The sequence below is a fragment of the Staurois parvus genome, unplaced genomic scaffold (assembly GCF_062004578.1).
Source record: "Staurois parvus isolate SC_StPar_1 unplaced genomic scaffold, SC_StPar_1.0 ptg000379l, whole genome shotgun sequence".
Taxonomy (NCBI): domain Eukaryota; kingdom Metazoa; phylum Chordata; class Amphibia; order Anura; family Ranidae; genus Staurois; species Staurois parvus.
In genome coordinates, this window is record NW_028318175.1 from 180,118 (window position 1) to 193,934 (window position 13,817).

Genomic DNA, 13,817 nt, shown 5'->3' on the forward strand with positions numbered 1-13,817 from the left:
AAAACGAATGCGCTGGTAAGCTACAACGTAATATATGTTTGATTTTGGGTTTAATGTCAATTTAAAGAGATTTCACTGAGAAACAGAAGGAGAGGCAACATCTTAAAGCTGCAGCTAAAGCAGTAAAACAATGACCCTGTTACAAGTATGTAGCAAATTGTTATAGTTTGTTTTTTTTGTTCTTTTTTGTACAATTGGTATGTTCTCTTCTATACCTTTGTCTCTGTGTTCTTCTATTTGGTACATTTACAGTGTAAGAGGTTATGTGGGCATCATGTGATCAGAGTCTGTTCTGTCTAAAAGGTAAAAACGTGAAAGTGAAACAAAGTTCAGACAACTCTCACTACTCTGTACAACTCGGACGTCTTTCACAGTTCTCTTGGACTGGATCCAGGACGGATGGAACAATGAGGAGCGGGTTTGAAATTCCACATGTGATCTGCTTTCTTCTCCTCCTGGGATCAGGTCAGTGTCACTCTTCTGTGTATAATGTCCTTGTACCTGAGGATACATTACAGAGCCGGACAATGGAGGTTCTCAGGCAATGCAATCAGGGGCGTATTTGCCTAGGGAGGCACTTTTCAGGGGGGAGAGAAACCCCCTTTCCCACGGAAGCAGGGGCAGACTGACCATTCGGGAACTTCAGTAAGGTCAGGGACAGATTGTAAAAAATGTGATTTCTGTGAAATTTGTGATTTTTACATCTGTCCCTGAATGTTCTACGGACATATAGGGGTTTATTTACTAAAGCTGGAGAGTCCAAAATCAGACTCCCTTCTGCATAGAAACCAATCAGCTTCTAACCTCAGCCTGTTCAATGAAGCTTTGGCAATGAAACCTGGAAGCTGATTGGTTTCCATGCAGAAGGGAGTCTGATTTTGGAGTCTGATTTCCCCAGCGCGCCTTACCGTAACTTTATCGCAGGAGGTGTAGGGGCGAGAAAGGGGGAAGCAAACAATCTACAGGGGGGGGGGGGACAAACGTCAGACTGCTAGCAGATCTGAGCAAAGTGTAGTCTTGTTGATGGTGGGCAGGAGGTGGGGGGGAGACTGTGTTCCCTCGTAGTAAGGCTCCTGGTTCCGAGGCTGGCAGATCGATTTTCTGTGTGGGAAGAACTGCACTGCTTCTGGAGGAAGGACCTGTTGTGAACTTCCCCAATCTCTGCTCAGTACCTGCTTCCCAATACACAGGCACAGCCTCCTCCTCTCATGTAATACCACCTCCTGTGTCTTTGAGCTGCTGGGACACCACAAGTCCCAGCATGCCAGGAGCTGAGTGCAGCAGGAATGTGTCAGACCAAGCTGATTTTGAGATGAAAAGTGCTGCTGTGTGTTTGTCTCTGTGTGTGTATACTGTATATAAAGTGTGTGTATACTGTGTGTGTATACTGTATATAAAGTCTGTGTATATATATACTGTATGATCCATATGTGCTCACTGCCAATCAACAGAAATCGATCTATGGTTTGATTTCTGTTGAAAAAAGCCACTCTAGTTGCCAACTGTCCATACATGTCCATAGACAGGAGAAATATGCCCATAAAAAATACTTGGTCTCATTCTGAGCCAGCTGAATGGTGAACTGCTAAGCGTGGCCACTGACCTGGCAGCAGGGCAGGTCTGGGTGTTCACCTCTGCGATGACATCATGGCACCCATCAAACATAGCTTTTGTTCACATGCCTCACTGCCTGATTCGAGGCCGAGCATGGCAGTTCACCATTCAGCTGGCTCCACAATTGCACATGTGCAGTTCAGAGTCAGCAACAAGTGGATTGTTTTTAAAAGCCTTTTCCTGCCAACCGCCTGCTACACCAAGGACCAAGGTGAAAAGGCGTGTGTAAGGTGGCACTGTGGGGGCTCTGCTGCAAGGTATCTCTCTGATGTAAGGGGGGACTCTGGGGGCTGTGCTGCAAAGTGGCATTGTGGGGGCTCTGATGTAAGGTGGGCTGTGATGTATAGGGAACATTCTGAGGAGTTTGATGTAAGGGGGGACTCTGAGGTGAGCATGACACTCATCCTGACTGCTTCACTCTACATTATACTTTACATACAACTGATGACGTTCTTCTGTAAGGTAGGATCAGTAAGACAGAAAAATCCTTTTTTTTTTTTTTTGGTGCATAAAAACATACCATGGAAATGTTTATTATAAAAACAAATGATCCTTTGAGATTTATTTATTCTGTGAGACTGTCAGTTGTCATCCAGTGATTAGTATTTTGTGGATAAAAGGCCTGTGGTATATGTGTTCAGTGTATACAGCAAACAGATTCTGTTCAATCCTCCTTTAAGACTCTCCCACTGACTATGCCCATTGTTCGCCATGGCACTCTATGTGTGCTGCAGGCATCATCTCCTTGGTAGGGGCCCCAGAGCATTACTTTTCCCAGGGGTCCATGATGCTGTTAAGGTGGCAATGCCCATGAGAGGCTCCTGGTCCCTTTATTGATTCACCAGCTTTAAGTCTCCTGCCACTCTGCATGTCACCAAGCTCGGTGCCACTCCTTGCAGGCCTGCTGCATTAATGTTGCTTCACAAGAATGGCTGCTGCATAGTGGCCATCTTTAAAACTGGGTCCTCATGATTTCCTATTGCCCGGGGGCCCCATGAGTTATCAGTCCACCCCTGCACGGAAAGGACACTTCCGTGGGAAAGGGACAGTGGCTGGTGTGTCTTACCTGTGTCCGTGACTCCGTGTCCCACATCGATCCGGTCCACAAGGCACTGCTGGAGGAGGGGTGTAGAGGGTGTCCGTCCGGTGTCTTCATCTTCCTGGATCTTGATTGCGATGTGGGTGGGATGAATCTGGCCACACCCCTCGGATCACTGGGCTACCTATGGCAGCCTGTCCCTCCCTCTGCAAGCTCCGCCTCCTCACCGGTGATTGGCTGCCAGATCTGTAGCTCAGAAAAGGTACACAGGTGGCCAATCACAGGCGAGGAGGCGGAGCTTGGAGAGGAGGAGCTGAGCAGCAGCGCGAAGATTGAAGATCGAGTGAGGGAGCAGCTGGAGCCGGTGAAGAGGAGGAGAGTGGCTGGAGAAAGAAGACAAGTGATTGGTAAGTGTCTGTGCCTGAAGGAGGGAGCCTGGGCTGGAGCAGGGGTCAGCACAGCAATGTAAGTATAATTGGTGTCAGTGGGAGGAATAGTGCCCCATCATTGGTGTCAGTGGGAGGAATAGTGCCCCATCATTGGTGTCAGTGGGAGGAATAGTGCCCCATCATTGGTGTCAGTGGGAGGAATAGTGCCCCATCATTGGTGTCAGTGGGAGGAATAGTGCCCCATCATTGGTGTCAGTGGGAGGAATAGTGCCCCATCATTGGTGTCAGGGGAAGGAATAGTGCCCCATCATTGGTGTCAGTGGAAGGAATAGTGCCCCATCATTGGTGTCAGTGGGAGGAATAGTGCCCCATCATTGGTGTCAGTGGGAGGAATAGTGCCCCATCATTGGTGTCAGTGGGAGGAATAGTGCCCCATCATTGGTGTCAGTGGGAGGAATAGTGCCCCATCATTGGTGTCAGTGGGAGGAATAGTGCCCCATCATTGGTGTCAGTGGGAGGAATAGTGCCCCATCATTGGTGCCAGTGGGAGGAATAGTGCCCCATCATTGGTGCCAGTGGGAGGAATAGTGCCCCATCATTGGTGCCAGTGGGAGGAATAGTGCCCCATCATTGGTGCCAGTGGGAGGAATAGTGCCCCATCATTGGTGTCAGTGGGAGGAATAGTGCCCCATCATTGGTATCAGTGGGAGGAATAGTGCTCCATCATTGGTGCCAGTGGGAGGAATAGTGCCCCATCATTGGTGTCAGTGGGAGGAATAGTGCCCCATCATTGGTGTCAGTGGGAGGAATCGTGCCCCATCATTGGTGACAGTGGGAGGAATACCGCCCCATCATTGTCAGTGGGTGAAACTCTAATGGGAAGTGGTGGAGCCTAAATAGGAAGGGGTGGAGTTTGCAGATGAAGGGGTGGGACAAATTTAGATGCGGGGACAAGTTCCTTTGACGGAGGGGGTGAAGTATTGGGCAAAGTAGTGATATATAGTTTTTTATATATATATATAGTATATATGTATAAGTGTGTGTATATGTATATATATATATGTGTTTATAGATGTATCTCCTAGATTGTAAGCTCCCAGAATCAGGGCCCTCCTATCCCTCCTATTTTATTGAACTGTATTGTTGCTGTATTGTCTCCCATTATATTGTAAAGCGCTGAGCAAACTGTTGGCGCCATAAATCCTGTATAATATATACTGTGTGTATATATATATATATATATATATATCTCTATCTATATATCATATTTTACTTATACAGTCTCGCCTTGACATATTCCTACACGGACATAACATGGTGTTATATATTGTTGCACTTCATTTCTTTTCATTTTCCCCCAACCTATTCCCTCTGCCAAAGAAAAAGTAAAAATAAAAAAAAGGGGGGGGGGGGATTATATTCTCTCTCCCATGCAAACTATTGTGCTCCAAACCACCACATATATATTCCCCCCTATTGAAAAAGCTGTCATAAATCTAGGCAATGCCCTTCAAAATGTCAGGCAGGCCTAAAGATCGATAAAGAGGTTCTTCTCACAGGGAGAGTAGGGGGGAGCGAGGTTCTGCACACAGGGAGAGTAGGGGGGAGCGAGGTTCTGCACACAGGAAGAGTAGGGGGGAGCGAGGTTCTGCACACAGGGAGAGTAGGGGGGAGCGAGGTTCTGCACACAGGGAGAGTAGGGGGGAGCGAGGTTCTGCACACAGGGAGAGTAGGGGGGAGCGAGGTTCTGCACACAGGGAGAGTAGGGGGGAGCGAGGTTCTGTACACAGGGAGAGTAGAGGTGAGCAGGGTTCTGCAGGACAAAACGGTGGTTGAGGAGAACTATCTACAGGCAGGGCGGGTCTGCCTCTATTATCTCAGTGTGGCAAGCGTTGGATGGCTGATAAAGCCTTCCTCTTGATTCTCTTCCAAGGCATAAAACAACTGCTGTTACTGTGCCCTCTTCTTCTTCTTCTTCTTCTTCTTCTTCTTCTCCCTCGTCGGCTAATATTGCCAAACTGGCAATGAGAGGTCAGCAGAATTATTTCATAACATGATCACTAACTTGCTTCAGGAGGATGATCTTGGTCATGTGCAAGTGTTCCTTGTTTCAGATATTGAGAAGATAGCACAAAGATAGACCATGGATGGAGAAGACATCAAAAGTAGGCTGCAGCTTAAGCTCAACGTGCTCCAGCATTGAAGGGGGGTGGACAGTGGGGGTCGCAGACCATCTCTGGGTGTCACTGATTGGAGAGGAGGAAAGACTTGAAGAGGTAGAACAACATGAGAATATTTTGTGTAGGGGAAGGGGCAGGTTGGAGAAGACTGGAGCAAGCAGCTGTCCTCATCCAGCTAGTGGCCCAGCCCCACAGGCACAGGCTACTGCTATCCCCAGTGGTGATTTATTACTTATGAAAAATACATTAAAACTGAACATCCACCAAGGAGGCTGATATTAAACTCCAGAAACTCCATAATGGAGAGGTTGGTGGAGTATGTGGACCTCTATCTCCAGCCATTGTTAGCATCTACCCAAACATTAAATAAAATAAAAGTGTTGTGCTGCTGTAATGATATCATATACCCAATGATGGAGAAATATTGTAAACCCGTTCTCTTATAATCATATAAGCAATAAAGTCTCATGAATAAAATTAGTAATTCGCTGGAACTATAAAGCGGCTAGCACCGAGGTATAGGTAACAACTCCTTATGGATAAATATATAGAAAGTGCAGCGCTAAAATAAGTGAATGATATTATAGTAAAAATAAAGTGCAAAGTCAGTCTGACATATAGCAAAAGAAAATAAATAAATGTTTCAGCGGAACAGTCAAGTGCAGCATATAAAAATCAAATATAAAGGGGAGTGTCCAAGATGGCGACCGGAGCGGACGTCTGTTCTTGAGCTCCGGCGCCCTGAAGTTGAATCCGCTGCCATCCGGGTGACAGCTGGCCTTGCACGGTCACTGGAGGCTCTGCGGACCCTGCCTGACATCTGAGGGAGGGTATCGGACATTTTTGTCCCCCCTCCGGTCATTTGGAACGCCGGACGAGTTGCGGCCTACAGCGGAGCGTGAAGCCGCAGTCTTTCCTGCAGCCGGAACGCGGACGGGACGCTGCTGCGGCCGGGTCGGGACGCTGCCGCTCTGCCCTCCAACCCCCTGCTATAGGGCCAGCTGCTGGGACTGTCTGTGTGGATCCCCCTGGCTTTTGTGTCAGTCCCAGGGGTCACACCAGGCCTACCTGGATTCCTATAGGGCTCGGAGGCCCATTGAAGTGGTTGAGTGGCCCTTGATAGGGGTGGAGGCTTTTCCCATCAGCCCCCCCTTCCATAGAGGGTGAATCAGGGGCTTCTGTGGCCCCCCCGGGCAGGCCTTCACTGTTCTTGACCACCTGGCTTGATTGGCGCAGATCCTCGCGCCCCACCGGCTGCCGAGATCTTGGGGCCTACGCTCGTTCCACCTGGGTGTCACGATATAAGGTCAGGTTCAGAGACCAGTTGCTATATCAGTAAAAGGCTTACCTGAAACCAGCAGTATAGGTACACCAGCGGATCCCCCTGGGAATGACGCAGGCTCACCTGAGGTGCGGGGTCTAAGTATTAACCGGTATTCACCAGAGCTCCTAATGGTGGAGATGGATTGGGCTGCGTGTTAATACCAGGTCGCAGATCTCAGGATCACCCCACCAGGGAATGAGCAGACTGGGAACCAATAGCGGATCAACAGGTTAGGGATCAGACGAAAGCAGAGTCAGTCACAAGCCAAGGGTCGGTCACAAATGGTAGCAGATCAATCGTAGTACGTTAGGATGAGACGAAATCGTGGTCAGGAACAAGCCAAAGGTCAGTAGCGGAGGTGTAGACAACAGCAGGAACAGTAGCGGGATATTGGCTGGAAAGGCACAATAATCTGGCAAGGAGGAAGTGCATGGACATGGCTTTTATAAGGAAGTTCATGGGAGGAGCAAGGAGTTCAAGGTTCAAGAGTAATCAAGGCATAAGGCAGGGTTATCCAAGAATTGTCAAGGGAGCTGTCCAGCATTCCAGATAGCTCAGTGAGAAGAGACGTTGCCTCTCACTGCAGAAGGACCAGGTTCCATCCCAGGCTCTGACACTGGGATTCCATCATCATTCTATGGAGGTTACTGCTACAGCTACATCAGCAGTCTGTTTCTACTCCTCCCTTGTCTCATGCCCTCAAAATCATTGGATTCAGGTGTTCCATTCCCCTCCACAAGTGTATACAATCAAGCCCCTAGACATGTAGACCAGTTCTACAAACATTTGTGAAAGAATGGGTCGCTCTCAGGAGCTCAGTGAATTCAAGCTTGGTACTGTGATAGATGGCCACTTGTGCAATAAGTCCATCTGTGACATTTCCTGGCTACTAAATATTCCACGCTCAACTGTTAGTGGGATTATAACAAAGTGGAAGCAACTGGGAACAACAGCAACTCAGCCGCCAAGTGGTAGGCCATGTCACATGACAGGGTGGGGTCAGTGCATGCTGAAGCGCAGAAGTCGCCAACTGTCTGCAGAGTCAATGGTAAAATACCTCCAAACTTGGTGTGGCCTTCAGATTAGCACATCAGCAGTGTGTAGAGAGCTTCATGGAATGGGTTTCCATGGCTGAGCAGCTGCATCCAAGCCTTACATCACCAAGTGCAATGCAAAGTACACTACCACTGGACTCTAGAACAGTGTAGACATGTTCTCTGGAGTGATGAACCACATTTCTCTGGCAATCTGATGGATGTGTCTGGGCTTGACAGTTGCCAGGAGAAGGGTACTTGCCTGACTGTATTGTGCCAAGTGTAATGTTTGGTGGAGGAGAGATTATGATGTGGGGCAGTTTCTCAGGTGTTGGACTTGGCCCCCTAGTTCCAGTGAAGGGATTTCTTAATGCATCAGCATACCAAGACATTTTGGAAAATTTCATGCTCAGAACTTTGTGGGAAGAGTTTGGGGATGGCCCCTTCCTGTTCCAACAAGACTGTGCACCAGTGCACAAAGCAAGGTCCATAAAGACATGGAGGAGCGAGTTTGGGGTTGAGGAACTTGACTGACCTGCATAGAGACTTGCCTTCAACCCGATAGAATACCTGTGGGATGAATTCGAGCGGAGACTGCGAGCCAGGCCTCCTCCCCCGACATCAGTGCCTGACCTTACAAATGTACTTCTGGAAGAATGGTCCAACCTTCCCATAGACACCCTCCTAAACCTTGTGGACGGCCTTCCCAGAAGAGTTGAAGCTGTTATAGCTACAAAGGGCGGGGCCAACTCAATATTGAACCCTACGGACTAAGACTGGGATGCCATTACAATTCGTGTGTGTGGAAAGGCAGGCGGCCCAATATAGTGTATATGCTTTTACTTATATATAATCTTAAATGTGTGACTTATCCTTAAAACTTCCAATAAAATTCTTGTATGATCATATTAAAATTTTCAAGATTTAATTGGGAGGGTATGTGAGGCAAGGTTAACTTTTTGCTAAAAGGCTCACTTTAAAGTGTATACATAGTTCAAGCCTTTTTCTAGTTTTGGATGAAGTGGGAAAGGATTAGAACCCCTGCTGTCTGGGGCTCTGTTAGAGAGATCTCCCCTTTCTTCTTGTGCCAGTGACAACCTTTTCAACAAACAAGAAGTGATGGAAATCCTCCAGCAACAACCCAGAAAGAAATAGATTCAATTTATTATGTTAAGTGGGAGAAGGCTAGGACCTCTGTCAGCTTCTTATTTCTCTTTTCCCTGGTGCAAATCTTCCCTCACTTCCTGTCTGGTAAAACGTTGTCAGCAGAAGAGGAAATGAGGGAAACATTAATTAGACAATATCTGCTTATCCTGAAGTTTAGATTTAAGATAATCCAATTTGAATAAAACAATGAAAGTAGTACCGCTCGAATGCCCCTCCAAACCCGTATCAGTTGGATGAGCACGTAAATAGACTGGTGCAAGACAGACAGGATCAGTTTATCAAGCTCCTATAGGCTTCAACAAAATGGCGCCCATCTGCACACAGACACTGACTCTCTGTTGCATAAACATGAATGAAATGGAGAAAAGATGGCTTCAGCTCCTGTTCTCCACCTATAGGAAACTCCTCAGATGCATTTTGTCCTTTTCAGTGCTTAAAGCAGAGTTCCAGCCCTTGGCCCCCCTCCCCCTAAAAAAAAGATAAAAGTCAGCATCTACAAATACTGTAGCTGCTGACTATTAATATTAGGACACTTACCTGTCCAGGCATCCAGCGGTGTCCTTACCCCGAGCTGATTCTTTAATCAGCTTCGGGTGCTGGCGCCGCCATCTTAACAGAGGGAAACTGGCAGTGAAGCTCTGCGGATTCACAGCCGGCTTATTACTGCACATGGGCGAAGCGAGCTGCGCTTTGTGAATGGGCCGCAGTCCTCTGAGACCTGTGAAGTGTCCCAGGGAGCTACAGGGGGTGAACTTCCTTTTCCATTTTCAGCTAGTCTATATTAGGATGAGGCACTTTTGTACCTTTTAATTGCCCCCATAGTTACCACCCTGTGTTGGGAGCATCCATTTCCAATTTGCATTTCTGTAAAACAGAAATTTTTTTCCAGGCCCCATCTAGTGGCCAATTTTAATGTTGCTGGGAGAACATACATAATGAATATTAAGCCCCCCCAAAAAAGGTGAAACGCGTCTGATAAGTTCTCTACAGGTGGAGAACAGGAGCTGAAACCATCTTTTTTCCATTACATTCATATTTATGCAATAGGAAGTTGGTGCCTGTGTGCAGGCGGCCACCATTTTGTTGAAACGGGAGCTCACTGTCTGATTATAGCGTGGTCACAGTGTTTCCTGGATGGCATTAGTAGTTTAGTTTCTGTTGTCTTTATACAAGTGATCCTGTACAATTGTCATCACTCGTTTTTGTTCTAATTTTAGGTGATTTTCAAGTTCGGGGGCTGACAGTTACTGGGAAAGATGGTCCTACTGAAGCCTTAAGAGGAGAAGATGTCACCATCCCTTGTCTGCTGTCTGGTGTCCCAATACCGCTGAATCTAGAGAAACTATCAGTTGTCTGGACTCTCAGATTACAAAATGGAACTGAACGTGAGGTTTATGGTTTTTATAGTTCCCGCCATAAGTCTTCGAGGATCGGATCTCACATGAATGACAAAGACCTCCAACAAGGCAATGCCAGTCTTTCCATACCCAACATTCAGATCACAGATGAAGGGGACTATCGCTGCTTTGTTATCTTCACTCCAGATGCCGGCAGTGCTACATCTACTCTGCAAGTATCAGGTACACAGTGATAACAGAGCGACTGGGAAAAGTTGGGTCCTTTCAGAGGCACCGTCCCATAAATGTATATAATATACAACACTGAGGATGTCTTACTTTTCATAATGTAGCTCTACCTTCTTCAGTTTTTGGGTCCCCCTAAGCTCTGCACAGCCAGGCGATACGCGTTTTCCACACTTTCATCCACAGTCAGTAAACAGTCAATGAGCTTGGTTTTTATTAGGGGTTAACAACTTGGATGGGGTCTAGGGGTATATGGAAGTGAACAACTTGTATGACAAACGTCTTAAGGAAAAATGGCAAGAATCCAGCAAACAGCACAAAAAATTGATCCTAGGCACTCTACTCCTTCAGGAGAGGGACTTCTGAAAAATCAGCATACAGTCTCCACAAGGAGCACTTGGTCCCCTTAAATGAACCTCCTCAGATCCCAGATGAAATTCTCCTCATCCACCTGGCTGTCTTGAGAGTGTCATTAAACAAGGGATTCAGAGATGTACAAATGAAGTAGTCCCAGGGAGAACTAGTTGGGTATGGCACCTGACTGTCCTCTCCCTTCTTTAGTTCAGGGGATGTAGAAGTGCTCACACTGTCCTGTTCCTGTAGCCTAATGATTAAAGCTGCTTTCAGGACTCACGCTGGACTGGCTCCTTCCCTGCTGACAGGCTGTCTTTCCTCAGTAGACTGTGGAACAGTGGAGGTTCTTCTTTCCAGCTGCAGCCTGTAGGCAGGTCTCCCTCCTCTGGGGCCCCCTCTAAGGCTCCACCCCAGCAATACTTCCTCAAACCATCTTAAAACCCAACTTCCCTGCTGGCCAGGCTCTCTCAAATTTAAGGGCTGACCTAGCCACCATGCCAGGCCTCCTTCCTGAGGATTGGCCAGATTTCCTTGCAGATCAGCCCCTGCAGCCTAACTTGAAGTAACCTCGTTGACTCACTCCCCTGCTGATTCATACCCAGGCTTCTAGCAAGCCTCTAACTAAACACAATAAACAAGCCTATATACACTGTGTGATGAGACACCTAGCTAACAGGTGGGAAGCCTCACTTTCCATATTCACTGTGTGCTGCTAGTAATACAGAGTCATATCAGAGCTTACTGAGCTTCAAAGAGGCCAAATTGTTGGTGCCGCTTAGCTGGCGCCTCTGTGACTGAAGTTACCGATTTATTTGCCACGTTGCAAAGTACAGTATTAAAGGTTATGACGGCGTATACGGTTTCCTGGAAAACGTCATCTGATAAGCATATGCGCGGTCAACAGGTGTCGGGAGTCTCAGCAGCATTTAGGAGGACTGGATGGGGAGGCGAGAGAGCTGCCCAACAGGGTTGGGACTCAGGAGTCTCAGCGGGGGACTGTCTGGAAGTGTCAGACAGGAGGAGGAATAGGAATTACATGCTGCTGCAGAAGAGAGGAGGCACTGGTAAGGCAGCCAGGCCGAAACTGTATGATGTCCACAGCCCCTAACCATTTTTTGTATTCTACCCGCAGCCTCTAACCTTCTGCTATATCCTACAATATCCTGTCTGCAGCCTCTAACTATCTCCTGTACCATGTCCACAGTCTCTGATCATCTCCTGTACCATGTCATCTCCTGTACCATGTCCACAATCTCTGATCATCTCCTGTACCATGTCATCTCCTGTACCATGTCCACAGTCTCTGATCATCTCCTGTACCATGTCATCTTCTGTACCATATCTGCAGTCTCTGATCATCTCCTGTACCATGTCATCTCCTGTACCATGTCCGCAGTCTCTGATCATCTCCTGTACCATATTTCCTGTACCATGTCCTCAGTCTCTGATCCATGCCTGTATCATGTCCGCAGCCTTTAACCATCTCCAGTATCCTGTCCACAATCTCTAACCATCTTTTGTATCATATCCACAATCTCTAATCATCTCCTGTACTGTGCCCACAGCCTCTAACCATCTCCTGTATCCTGTATGCAATCTCTAACCATCTCTTGTATCATGTCTGCAGTTTATGACCATCTCTTGTATCATGTCTGCAGTCTTTGACCATCTCTCTGAGAGCATGGAGAGGAATCAAGAGCTGGCCTCACAGGAGGAGTCAGACCTGTGTGGACTGTGGAGAAGAAAATATAGGATGAAACCAGAGCTGCCAAGCTCGAACCTGGAGAGGACCATCTCTCTGAGCCCTACACAGTGCACCTGAGAGGATGTCTGTGACAGTGCCCCGCCAGGCCAGTCTTGGGGGGTTCCCCTCTATATCAGTAAACCTCCTTACCTTCGTGTATTCACTCTGTGGAAGGTGGTCTGTTGCAACAGTTTTCACTGGTGCAGGTGGTGAGGGAAAACCTTCACATGAGGACCTCCAGGCCTGGACTGGCCATGGGGCACACTGGGCATTTGCACGGTGGGCCAGGCCCCCTGGTTTGTGGCCTGTTGATGACCATGCTGCACAGCGGGAGGCAGGCCTGGACTGGTCATAGGGCACACCAGGAATTTGTCTGGTGGCTGCCCAGTCCGTGGCATGTTGATCACTTGGCTGTAGAGTGGAAGATCACCACTCACCTCTCGCTATGTGGCTATGCCTGTGCCAGGTCTCCCGTCCCACCAAGATGTCATTTGGGACCAGCAAGTGGGTTGGATGTGGACATACCACCTAAAGCTCAAGATTGACATCCCACCCTTCCAATGGTCATTAACACCTCTGTGTAATCGGCAAGAGCTAATTGATGATAGGCTGTCTGTGTGCTGGATAGAGAAGAGGAATCTGGTGGCTATCTTGTGTTTCCCACACAGCTAATAGTGGTGGGATGGTGGCCCAGGCCGGCATCTGTCATTGGCAGTCAATGAGCAATGGGCTGTATGATGGATCTTTTCCTCCAGGTGTGAGCACAGCAGTGTGTGTGTGTGTATGATCTGGGCTGATCTTCCTGGGGATAAAGGTGTGCATAGCCCAGCATTTGTCTGCACATGTGTTTTTTATCTACTTTTACATTACTTAATTACATTTGTTTACACATTGTTTATTGTTTGATGGGGTATGGACATTCCCGACCACCTCTTTCATCAGGATTATAGACATTCCCGACCACCTCCTTTATCAGGGGTATAGATATCCCCGACCACCTCCTTCATCAGGGGTATAGACATTCCCGACCACCTCCTTCATCAGGGGTATAGACATTCCCGACCACCTCCTTCATCAGGGGTATAGAACTCCCCGACCACCTCCTTCATCAGGGGTATAGACATCCCCGACCACCTCCTTCATCAGGGGTATAGACATCCCCGGCCACCTCCTTCATGAAGGGTATCGACATTCCCGACCACCTCCTTCATCAGGGGTTTAGACATCCTCGACCAGCTTCATTCTACATCTCATCATTATATCTGCAGAGCAGGGGGCAGGAGGAGCTGGACATGGAAACTTGCAGGAAGCGCAGGGGGTAGGAGCAGGCTCGGTGTTCTCTCCATCAAACTCCCCACCCCCCAAACCAACCCATGAGCAATGGACTGG

General features: G+C 47.9%; 1 protein-coding gene across 2 annotated transcripts in view; it reads left to right on the plus strand.

Moving 5' to 3' along the window:
• Window positions 1–347: 347 nt before the first annotated feature.
• The window catches only part of LOC149456052 (uncharacterized), a 153,565-nt gene continuing 140,095 nt past the window's right edge, over window positions 348–13,817 (plus strand). For both annotated transcript variants that reach the window (XM_089685531.1, XM_089685533.1), the window contains exons 1-2: window positions 348–465; window positions 9,965–10,327. In XM_089685531.1, the coding sequence (XP_089541657.1) occupies window positions 408–465; window positions 9,965–10,327 (421 nt within the window). In that variant the 5' untranslated portion in view covers window positions 348–407. The remainder of the gene's footprint in view (window positions 466–9,964; window positions 10,328–13,817) is intronic.